Source organism: Schistocerca gregaria, chromosome 2 (genome assembly GCF_023897955.1).
Source record: "Schistocerca gregaria isolate iqSchGreg1 chromosome 2, iqSchGreg1.2, whole genome shotgun sequence".
Taxonomy (NCBI): domain Eukaryota; kingdom Metazoa; phylum Arthropoda; class Insecta; order Orthoptera; family Acrididae; genus Schistocerca; species Schistocerca gregaria.
The window spans coordinates 54,518,484-54,531,304 of NC_064921.1; the positions used below are offsets into that span (position 1 = coordinate 54,518,484).

General features: G+C 41.6%; 1 protein-coding gene across 1 annotated transcript in view; it reads left to right on the forward strand.

Moving 5' to 3' along the window:
• LOC126336297 (general transcription factor IIF subunit 2) overlaps positions 1–12,821 on the forward strand; it is an 87,612-nt gene that overhangs the window by 53,372 nt on the left and 21,419 nt on the right. The window contains exon 4 of the mRNA XM_049999834.1: positions 573–724. Coding sequence (XP_049855791.1) covers positions 573–724 — 152 coding nt within the window. The remainder of the gene's footprint in view (positions 1–572; positions 725–12,821) is intronic.

The following is a 12,821-nucleotide window of genomic DNA, read 5'->3' on the forward strand; positions in this document are numbered from 1 at the left end:
GTGCTGCACCATTATGGTGTGCACAAGTTTCACCTGTTTTTCATTATGCTAACCCTTCTAATATTGTGTGTCATAAATAACACTATTATTGCTAAACTTGTTGGTTGGCCTTGAAAACAAAAGTTCCTCAAGGTTCATCCAGTCATATTTGGGCAGTTATAAGGATGTTAGACACTTTGAGACACTTGGCCTCCTATGTGAAACTCATTGAAGATTTGTTGTATTATTCTGTTCCACTGTTTTTCTGGCTATACCTCATTGTGTAATCAAACGATGGAAAATCTAGGATAGAATGTAACATTGTGGTTTCAGTTGTGTGTTTGTGTCTGAAAGCTTTAATTGTGATAGTCTTTTCGTTGTGCCAATGTGTGACTCAGCATCTCTGCTATCTTTGTGTAATCAGTTGGCTTTGGAGACATACCTGAATTTTCAGAATTTTACTGAAGTGAGAAATGTCAGTTTATTACGTTAGTCACTCACAATTTTGTTTAGTATAGATACACATAATGATGAGTAGCCTAATGTAAAATATTTTTTGTGTTTGTAATGGCAATTCTTTTTGTCTCTCCTAGAGCTTTGGGGCAAAAGACACATGTTTCTCTCACACTCTCAGAGTCTGTTCTGTGTTTGAAGCAACCCGGAGAAGAGAATATTCCACGAGAGCATCGGCTTGATGTTTCAACCGTAACAAGACAGACTTTAGGTGTCTTCTCACATGTAACACGTAAGGTTATTATTTAATTATAAAGCAATTTTTTCAATGTGCTACTGCTGAATTGCATAATTGCATAATTGATGTGTAGGTGCTTCATGTAGCTGCAGAAGTAGTATAAGAAATACCAGAATTACCATAAATAGAATACAAGTGTGCATGAATTGTGCTGAACTGAGGTAGACATAAAGTTGCAGTCAGCCATAGTTGTACAAGGATGTATGACCAATGGATCCATGGATGATGAAGAGATTGAAAAAAATGTATGATGAGATAAAAGAATTTATTTATTAAGGGAGACAAACATTTTAATTGTGGTTGGCTAACGGAATTTTATAATAGGAAAAGAATGAGAAAGGGAACTAATAAGAGAACATGAACTGGGGAAAAGGAATAAAAGAGAAAGATGCCTAGTTGAATTTTGCAGTTTCTTCATTGATTTAAGAATCATGAAAGAAGTTATATAAGAACCCTGGAAGATTTCATGCAGATAATATGGAAAGACAGATTTTCATACAGGAGTTTAAACTGCAAAGCATTTCCACTCTGACCACACATTTATTGGTTATGAAATTCAGACTAGTGCTGAAGAAATTATAGAAAGATAGAAAATTAAGAAGTCTTTCTTCGGGTACTCTGGAAATTACCTTGACATCTGTCAGTTTTGTTCCGTTAAGAGTGATGTGTGAATTTCTGTCTACAAATAAGTCTCAAATCCAGTCACAAATCTGGTCCAAAGCTCATTAAACATGTATTTTGCTCACTGAATGACAGTGTGCAACTGTATCACATGCCTTTGTGAATTTGAGGGACATAGCTTCAACCTGAGTGCAGAGGTGAGCTGATGAAGTGAGCTAAGTTTCACAATACCTCTATTTGTGGAACCGATGTTCATTTGCATGGAGGAGATCTTCACCCTCCAAAAATGTCATTATTCATGAACGTAATCCATGTCCCATAATTTTACAACAGATGCATATCTACAAAGTACGCCTATGCGTCTGTCCTACAACCCTTCTTGAAATTGGGAATGACTGTACTTCTTTCTAAACTGTTGCTAGAAGGGGAACAAGTTGGTTGGCTGTTTTTCGTAAAATCTCTGTAGAATCTTATAGGTGTCTCAACTGGCCCAGAAGTGTTCCCACTACTAAGCAATTGTAGTTGCTTTTCTATTCTGCAATCATTTATCTCAATATACGCTACTTTGTTATTTGTATGATGATTGAAAGGAGGGATCATATTATGGTCTTCCTCAGTGAGACAGCTTCAGGAGACCAAATTCGGTGTCAGTATAGTCACTTAGTGAGCGAATAGATTAATGACCAGCTTCCTCATATTATATATGACAAAAACTCAAAACTTCTCAGAGTTATTAGAAAGATCACATGGCAGAATGGTACTTCCAATTCATTGAATGTTTATCTTGTTACTCTCCTTACCCTCCATTTTCGCTTTGTTCAAATTTTGTTTGGCTTAACTCTTCGAGGGGCAGGTAAACACCATAAAATTTTGCCCTATACGGGTATGAGCAATAATTTAAATCTTTGAAATCTCATACACTTATAAGACGTTAGTTGTATTACTGTGTTATGCTTTCTGCGGTAGATTTGTAAAAATTTATGTTAACAACAAAATATTAGCTAATTGTGGTCATCGCAGCTAACCATCATGCCATTATGGTATACAAGCTCGATAGTTGGTGGTTCAACTTTGGCATAACTTTCTTAATTTTCGTGGTATATCTTGAAACAGTTTTTGGCCATTTGTTAGACACAACGGTATGAGGGGGTCAAATACAGGGTGTTACAAAAAGGTATGGTAAACTTTTAGGAAACATTCCTCACACACAAAGAAAGAAAATATGTTATGTGGACATGTGTCCAGAAACGCTTACTTTCCATGTTAGAGCTCATTTTATTACTTCTCTTCAAATCACAGTAATCATGGAATGGAGACACATAGCAACAGAACGTACCAGCGTGACTTCAAACACTTTGTTACAGGAAATGTTCAAAATGTCCTCTGTTAGCGAGGATACATGCATCCACTCTCTGTCGCATGGAATCCCTGATGCGCTGATGTAGCCCTGGAGAATGGCGTAATGTATCACAGCCGTCCACAATACGAGCACGAAGAGTCTCTACATTTGGTACCGGGGCTGTGTAGACAAGAGTTTTCAAAAGCCCCCCACCTAAATGAAAGTCAAGGAGGTCAGGGAAGCGTGGAGGCCATGGAATTAGTCCGCCTCTACCATTCCATCGGTCACCGAATCTGTTGTTGAGAAGCGTACAAACACTTAGACTGAAATGTGCAGGAGCTCCATCGTGCATGAACCACGTGTTGTGTCGTACTTGTAAAGGCACATGTTCTAGCAGCACAGGTAGAGTAACCCCTATGAAATCGTGGCGGTGAATCGAAGAAGTACAGTACATACTGACGAAACTAAAATGAGCTCTAGCATGGAAATTAAGTGTTTCCGGACACATGTCCACATAACATCTTTTCTTTATTTGTGTGTGAGGAATGTTTCCTGAAAGTTTGGCCGTACCTTTTTGTAACACCCTGTATAAACGGGATTTTTGTTCCTGAACTTGAACATTTGGTAGTACTGGCCCCGCACTTCTGCTATGCTTAGGCGGGACCGTTACAAGTGAGGAGAATGTGCTGTTAGATAATTCCTGCCATTATGTCAGTAATGCTCGTGATGTCTGAGCAACAGGTGCACCCCTCCATTATCAAATTTCTTGCTCATAAAGGAGTTACAGCAATGGAAGTTTGCCAGAGATTGACTGCACAGTTCAGTGATAAAACATTATCAAGGACACATGTGTTTGCCTGGCATAAAAAGACCAAGGAGGGACAAGGACGTGTGGAAAATCAGCTACACAATAGTTGTCCTCAGACCAGCATTACAGACAAAAACCATTTGCGCGGTTAAAGACATTATTGACGACGATCGACGGGTGAGAGTTTCAGAAATTGCACAGAAAGTTGGAATCAGTTATGGGAACTGTCAAGCAATCATCACAAATGACCTACAGTCCTGTAAAGTGTGTTCCAGATTGGTCCCTAAACTTTTGACCGAGAATCTGAAGTTGAGACATTTGGAGGTCTATCAGAGGCTTACAGTAAGGATTGCAGAAGAAGGTGATGCATTTTTGAGTTGGATTGTCACCTGTGACGAAACAGGTTCACCACCACACTTCAGAATCCAAACAAGGCAGTAAGGAGTAGTGGAGGAAAGGGGAGGCAGCACCAGTGAAATCCGAGACTCGAATGTCAGCTGGCAAGGTTCTTTCAACATTTTTTTTTTTTAGGGAGGCATTTTGCCGATTGATTTTTTGCATGAGTGAAGCACAAAAAGTGCTGCTTACTACTGCGAACTGTTGAACAAGACGAGAGTTGCGTATTGCCGCAAAAGATGAGACCAATCGATTTAACTGATCATCCTCCTCCACGACAATGCGCAACCCCATACTGCAGCTCTGTCTGTCTCCAAGCTACAGGAAATGCACTGGACTACACTTGATCATCCTCCTTACAGCCCGGACTGATCACCCTGCATTTTCCATTTATTCGGACTGCTTAAAGAAGCTCTAGGAGGGTGACTATTTGAAGATGATGATAGTGTGGAAAATTTCATGCACAATTGGCTGGTGACATGACCCAATTCTTTTTATGATGGGGGCATCAGAAAGCTGCCCATAAGCTGGGACAAATGCATTTCCAAAGCTGGAAACAATGTGGAAAAATAAGTTATAATTGTCTTGAGTTTTTAATAAATGAATTTAAATAAAAAATAAAATTCTATTTTCGGCCCTTGTACTTTGCATACTAAATACAACCACACAATTCAGAAAAGTGTTTTTCTTGAATTGCAAACTGTACGTTTAGATGATGAGTGAATGATGAGTGATGTTGACTGCTTATGTGGTGAATACTTTCATCTGTGTGTGCTTGTGTGCTTTGATCTGAGATGATATAAAATATTTTTATGTATACAGCATGAAGCAGTATCCACTGAAACTATTTTTGGAACCAACAAACTTTTGTGCACATCTCAATGTAAGTCTCTATCGAAGAATTGCTCCATTTCAGTCTCCTAGTGCATAATGAATGCATTTGTGACACAGAGGGGTCTCGTGGTTAAGGCGCTCAGTCCGGAACAGCGTGACTGCTATGGTCGCAGGTTCGAATCCTGCCTCGGGAATGGATGTGTGTGCTGTCCTTAGGTTAGTTAGGTTTAAGTAGTTCTAAGTTCTAGGGGACTGATGACCACAGATGTTAAGTCCCATAGTGCTCAGAGCCATTTTGTGGCACAGTGGTTTACAATGTGAAAGAACAGTCTCATTCACCATTTCTTCCTTTTTCTGTCTATAGCGTTGTCCAACTACAGTCAATCAAAATTATTCACATAGTTTGTACTGGAACTGAAATTTTTCAGCACAAGAGGGTAAGTAATATTGGTCGTTGCTGTTCCGTCTTTCAGTCTGCGACTTACTGTGGATGCATCTGATGGTGCATGACATGTAGAAATTGCTTTGACTGCCCTGTTATTCTTCCATTTGTAGTTTATTACTCCATCAGTGCTTATTCTGTAATCTAACTCCCCTCTCTCCTCCTTGAGTTTTGGCATGTTTTTCCTTCTGGGATATATTGTTCTACAAGCATACAGACCATTGGACTTAAGGTTCTTGAACAAATCACATAAGATTTAATAAATGCCCTTAAAAATAATATGTTTCTTTCACTGGTTAACTGTAGAGCCATTGTCGATTGTCATGTAGGGAGGAAGCGAACGACTTTGGTGTGGGAGGCAGGATGCTGCATGTACAGATGAGGCAGGAGCTGTGACTGTGGAGGATGGCATACTCGCAACAGTACCCCACCATCTGGCTTGTGAGACAACAGAAACATCCTCTGGAAAACTGTTGCTAGGGCACACGTCCAGTCCTGAGGGCACGTTCTGTGGTGATGATGGCAGCGATGACAATGACGACCACAACGGGTCCACGTCCATCAGGTTGGCGAACAGGGATGGCAGGGCTTCTACTGGGGTGCCCTAATGGCACCAGTGTGTGGCTGAGGAGGCCACGCAGTCCTGTGAGCCTGTGAATCTTGAGGAAGAAAAGCAGCAGAATCACGGGGCAAATAACACACATGAATTTGGTACTGGTGGCAGCACTGCAAACCATCAGGACCTCTAATCAAGTACATAAAAGACCCAATGCCTTCCTTGATCATGCCTCTTTCCCAATGCCCATGGTTGCCATAAACTCTGAAAAGAACTAGATCGCACAGCGCAAAGCGTTATGTGCCGGTGGGTGTAGCAAGTGGAGCAGCATCCGATGGTGGTGGCCATGCAGAAGTGCCGCTAGTGATGGTCCGTCTCATGGTTGGAAGAGATAGGAGGTGAGAATGAATTGCTGTGCCTTTTCCTGTTTGTGGGTGGTGTGAAGCTTGGCCATCTGTTGCTTAAAAGTGCATGCGAAGCGTTCTGCTTCTCTGTTGGACTGGGGGTGAAATGAAGCACTTGTTAGACAATGAATGCCATTTCGTTCACAAAACTGTTAAAGGTCACGTGAAGTGAACTGTGATTTGTTGTCCGACACGAGTACTTTTGGCAACCTTTTGATGCAAAATATGGAGGACAATGCTCGAAGGTGCTACATGATGTGGTAGAAGCCATAGCCACCGCAAATGGGAACTTGCTAAAAGAGTCTACCACTGTGAGCCAATGAGTGTTCCAGAATGGGCTGCAAAGTCAGTGTGCACTTGTTGCCACGGTGATTGAGCCTTAGGCCAAGCTGCTGTCTGTGGTGGAGCTGATTGGTTTTCTGCACATGTGCAACACTGTGATGTCATCCATTTAATATGGGCATCCATGCCCTGCCAAATACAGTGCCGTCACATTAACTGTTTAGTGCGGACAATTTCCTTTCCTCAGTGTTGTCCTTGGTGGAGCAATAACAACACATCCTTTGGCAACACTTTGGGAATAAACAAATGTGGTTGTCCACTGTTATTTTGAACTAGAATCTCACCCTGTTGAACTAGAAGGTTATGCCAACATACAAAATATCAGCGTACAACTGCGTTCTGGATATGACTGCGGCCAAGAAGTGTGAATTTAATGCAACAAAAACTTGGGTCTGCTTCCATGGCTTGTGCAATTTTTCTGTAGTGCAAGAGAAAAGATTCCAGCAATTCGGAGTTCTGCACATCAATTTGGCAACAGATGCGGCAGATGCACCAAACTCAGAGTGTGGCCTAATCAGAAGGCGAGATGGGGCATCTGCACTGCCATACTTTGCTATAGGTCTGTACACAATTTCGTACTGATACTGCGAAAGCAGCAAAACCCAACATTGCAACTTTTGAGTGGTGCGTGTAGGAACAGGCTTCGACAAATGAAACAAGGACTGCTAAGGCTTGTGATCTGTCACTAAAAAGAACTTACGACCATACAAATAGTGATGAAATTTGGTCACACCATATACCGTAGTGAGAGCTTCTTTTTCAATTTGTGAATAATTGCTGTGAGTTAACAACTTTGAGGCAAAAGCAAAGAAGCGTTGACTTGCAAAACTACCGGCTTGGCAGGGTCAAAATGCTCTAAACATCTGTCACTAAGCAAAAAATTTTTGAGTTTCTGAAATGTGTCATGACTTTCTTTACTCCACACAAAGGCACATTTTTCGATGCAAGTGATGCAATGGATCCGTGATCTTAGCAGCATTCAGTATAAAGCCAATGGAGTATGTCATCTCTCCTAGTACTGACTGCAGTTCAGACACATTGCAAGTAACAAGCAGGTCACAGATTGTAACCAAATGAGATTAGAGGGGGTGCACACCCTGACTGTTTATCACATGCCCTAATGACTGTTTATCACATGACCTAAGTACTGTGGTTCAGTGTGAAAAGTCACACTTTCTGAGACAACACTTGAGTCCTGTTTCTGACAACACTCAAAAGAGTATGCAAATTGGCAATGTGTTTCTCTGCTGTATGACACAATACAATAATATCGTCGAGGTAGTTTGAACAAAATGGCTCTTTTGTAGCCAGCTGTTCCGAGTGACATTGAAAAATAGTGGGTGGGGAAGCACTGCCAAAAGGCAAATGCAAATACTTGAACAGTCCTAATTGTGTATTTACAACAAACATTTTCTGTGATTCTTCATCCAATGGAATTTGCAGGTAGGCATCATACAAATCTGTCTTAGAAAGTCCTGCACCAAGCCTGTCTAGGAGTTCCTCAGGGCGAGGTAACGGGTAAGTGTCAACTAGTGTCTGTGGGTTGACTGTAGCTTGAAGTTAACACAAATGCGAATGCGACCAGAAGGCTTAGGCAACAAAATGAGAGGACTTGCCAATTGACTAGCTTGAATGGGAGCAATTACACCATCATCTTGCAATTCTTGAAATTCACTGGCTACTTTGTCTCGTAAAGCAATTAGAATGAGGTGGGCCTGGAAGGACTTAGGCTGTGTATTGTCTTTCAATGTAACATGCACTACAAAGTTATAAGTTTTTCCCATTTCTTCTGAAAATAGTCCAGGAAATTCTTTAAGCAAGCTAGCTACAATGCTAAGTCCAAACAAATCAAAGACATCTAAGCTGAGTATGTTCTCACTGTCTCTTGATTTTGACACAGTAAAATTCACTGTCCTAGTGTGAGATTTCTAAGTAGCAGGCAATCTACATTGTCCAAGCACTGGAATTTCATGTCCGTTGTAAGCAGTGAGGTGCTTGCTAGATTTAGAAAGGCATGGTGAGCCTAACTGTTTGTATGTGGCATGGTTAAGCAAAGATACTAAGGCGCCTGTGTCTAACTGAAAGTCCACATGATGGCCAGAAGTTCATGATGAGACAAACAGTTCGTTAGAATGTTGTTGCACAGCACTAGGACATGAAGGAGGTACAGCCTTACTCTTACTTTTGTCAGAACCTGTTGTAGGTTTTGAAAACACAGCATTCAATGCATGTGCATGAGACAATTTTTTCTGTAGTTGGCAAAATTGGCAGTTTTGTGCCATTGCAAACAAACTGCTTGGACATGGCCTTTTTTCCACATGTGTAACCTGTTGTGTTACATGGTGGACAATCCTGTCTTTTAAGGTGAGCAAAACATCTAGAGCAAGACTTCACAAAATTCACAGGTCTGTTTACCTGTCTACTAGCTTGTCCGTGCGGCTGTATATGTGCTTGTTGTTGTAGCTGCTTGAGGCGGTTGTGAGCAAGTGGCGACTTGACCTGACAAATCAGGGCCTGGTCAAACTTATTGGCCACAGTTACACCCGAATCATATTGCTCTGAGATTTGCAATACTTGGGGAAGTGATGAATCAGAGAACTTTAATATCTGTTCCTGTATTCTACTGTATGGGACATTGAATGTTATTGCATTGTGAATTGTTAAATCAATGTAAAAGTTGCCACAACTACACTTAAATTTACACCTCTTGGTCACACCCATTAATTCTATGTACCATAGGCAGGATGTTCATTCCAGCTCCTTCTGCAAATGAAAGAACTCATATCTACCTCCAGTTACTTGGACTTGCTGGTCATAGTGTTTAGGTAATGCAGCGATTACCTGGTCATAACAGAGTTTATTAGGAGACGCGATTGGGAATAGTTTCTGTATTAACCTGAACACTGGGGACTCCGCAATAGAAAGGAAGTATTGTAAGTTTACAGTACCTTGAACATGATGAACTTGACAATGTGCTAGGAACGGAGTCAGGTGTCCGAGCCATTCGTCTTGTGTGTCATTAAATTGCCGGGAGGTAGGTATACTGGTCAGTGGCAGTTGTTGGCTTGGTTGGTTGGTTGTGCACCCGACATAGGTTGTGCAGCCAGTAGTTGTTGTACTGTCGTCAGTATGGGGGCGGTAGGTGGAGAGAGCGGAGAATTCATGGTTTACACAAATACGTTATAGCAAAAAGCAAGCAAAGGCTCTGAAAATAGAAATTTGATTAGTTCTGCAGCTCCTTTCCTGGAATACATACAAGAACACAACAACAAATTATCAGTTACAAACACTTTCACATGATCATCCCTGCAAGCTAAAACACAAGAGAAAGAAGCAAAATCTTTGGCCAAGTTGATTATCTTCAACCACCACTGAACTATCCTCATCGCTACTGTAGAGTCTTGTATCATAGGAAGCAAGGGAGATGATGATGTTATGGGTGGTTGGTAATTGCATACATGGATCAATACGATTATTTATTTACATGAAGCTGCTACTTAACTTAAATAGAGTCTGTGTTCGTGGTATAGCCTCATCAGTAATAGTCCTCTTGCAGACAATATCAGTAGTCTTGCTATAGTCACAATCTGGGCACTATGTACTGGTGTAGCCTGTGCTGAAATATGCCGCTACGCAAATGAATGACAGACACCAACCTGGAGTACTGAGTCGAGTTTGTGAGGCTCACTGGTCAGTGGCGGTTGCATAAATACGTGCTTTCAAGAGAGCGTTGGCAGCATGTTGCTTGTCATCTTCAGGCCATAGTTGATGCTGAGGGTGTTAACACAATCCGTATACATGTTGAATCAGTGGCTAACATCTATAACTGGTTTTGCAGACTACCTGTAACTGCAATGCTGTCTCTCCAACCATCAACATGATGTTAATGGTTGGAGAGACAACATGGCGTTAACCTCCTCAGCAACAGCCAGTGCCTGAAGATGGTGCACAGAAGCACCAAAATGAGTAACCATATAATAAATGGCATCATAAGGGTTGCTGTAGGTTTTTCATTTTCTTACATAAGTGAACGGCCAAAGTCCCCCAGACCACCTATCACGAGGATGGACCAAAAAAAAAAAAAAAAAAAAAAAGATTCTGTCAGGAGCCACAGAATTATCATTGAGGTGCAAGGTACTCACAAGGGAAACTTTGCACCATCCCCTCAGATTTAGTGGTAAGAGGGCCCAGTGGACTGCCCATGAAAAATTGAACACAGATCAAGCTTGAAAACAGGAAGGAGGAGGTGTATTGCACTACGGAAAAAGAAGAGAAAACTGGAAACAGTCAATGGTCAAAGGGCAAGAAGTGCAGTATAGCGCAGCTCGAAATAGCAGCAGCTTAATGGTTGAGTGGTCATGGTGTTGGACTGCCACACAGGCAAGCCGTGATCAACTCTTACTTGTGCCCATATTTTTCCTCACTGTATTCAAATTTGTGTCTGTGTTGTGGTGTAACGTCCACTTACAACAGCGGTGTGTAAGGAAGGGCACCTATAATGTCAGTTAATTCTATTAGCAGCCAAAAGAGATTGGATTTCATATACGAACTGCAAACATTTGATGACAAGGTGACAAGTCATTTGAATCCTCTTCTGGAAAACACATCTGGTGTGTCATACACTGCATTAATGGCAGTATGTGTGTCGTGTTAGGAATTTCTTACTGATGCACTTAATTTGTATGCCTGGTGAGTGAGTTAGATATGCCTCCTTGCCCGATTTAGGTGTTTGAATGAATGTGAATGTGATCAGTCCCAGGGAAATGACAAAAACATAATACATAAGCTGTAACAAATGAATGCAACAGTTTCAAAGTCAAAAGAGTTTTTCTGTGCTCTGCCAAAACCTATGTACATAACTTTTTTTAAGTTGCATTCCATTTTGGAAGTTTCGACTCTTGAGTTCCTTTGTTGTAACATAGTCCACACCCATTTATTTGTTGCTTTCATTTTTGTGAGACATGTATGTGGTATCTTGCCTGCTCTCACTATTCATTACGTTTACGTGCGATGGTAACGTATTCTTACAACATGACTCATATTATATGACCAGTGTATAGTATGACAACTGCCAAGACTACAGAAAGAGAAGAAACATTTCACCGACATGATAGACAGTTCATAATGTTCGGCAGGTGAGGCCCCGCTTCCCGACATCGGGGAGCTCATCCGGTCCCAGGTGAGTGCGGCGCTGCACAGCAAAGACACTCTAGACGTAATCGTCCAATCCATCACGGACTCTGTGACGGCCGCGGTCATGGACAAACTGCAAGAGTCTGTCGGGCGCGACAGCACCGAAATCCAGTCTCTTAGAAAGTCCCTGGCCGCACAAGAGAAAAAAGCCGCCGACCTAGAGGCTAAACTGTCTGCTGCCACCGATGAAATTGAGCAGTATCAGCGAAGGAACAGCTTGCGCTTGTTCGGGGTAGCTGAAAACGATCGCGAAAACACCGACGACCTGGCCATTAGCCTCGTGCGTGAGAAACTTGGCGTGCAGATCGACGTGGGCGATATTGACAGAAGCCACCGTGTTGGGCGCAGGATACCAGGTGCCATGAAACCCAGGCCCATAATAATTATATTTGTGTCTTACCGGAAAAGAGCTGAAGTGTTTGCTCAGAAAATAAAACTCGCCAAGAGTGGGGTTACCCTGAGGGAAGATCTGACGCCCGAAAGACTAAAAGTTTTGAACGCTGCGATCACACAGTTTGGCCTTCAAAATGTATGGACCCAGGATGGCAGGATCGTAATCAAGATGGAAGGAGGGAGGAAAACGGTGACAAACATGTTCGAACTGAAAGACTGAGCGAAATCTCGCGAGACACAAAGTCTCATATTGTAATCTGTCTAATATAAGTTAATTTTTATTCTTTCTTTTCATTTTTTTAGCTTAAATACTGCTCCGTTATTTCTATAAGTACCATAAGTACTCTATTTAAAATCAGTCAATTGTTTCACAAAAATATTGTTTCTTTATTTGTCTATGATAAGTGCTCATGTATATTCATATTGTCAGTCAAATGGGAATTAACATTCTCCATTAACAGGAATCTCCTTACAACCACCTTTCTATATATGTTATTTTCATCTTCGCCACTACCACTACTACTACTACTACTACTACTACTACTACTACTATCTTTTTCGTAACTACTACTGCCACTTTCCATCTTTCTTTTCACTCCCTTCTTCGATACTTCCAGCGTGTTTCTCACCTTTAGTCCACAGACGCTTGAGTCAGTCACGACCTTGGACACACCTGTAAATATGTCTTGCCCCGCGAAATCCAGCTTTTGTCCCTCTTCCGGCCAGCAGGTAAACGGAGCGCGCTCGGTCCTACACGTGGCCA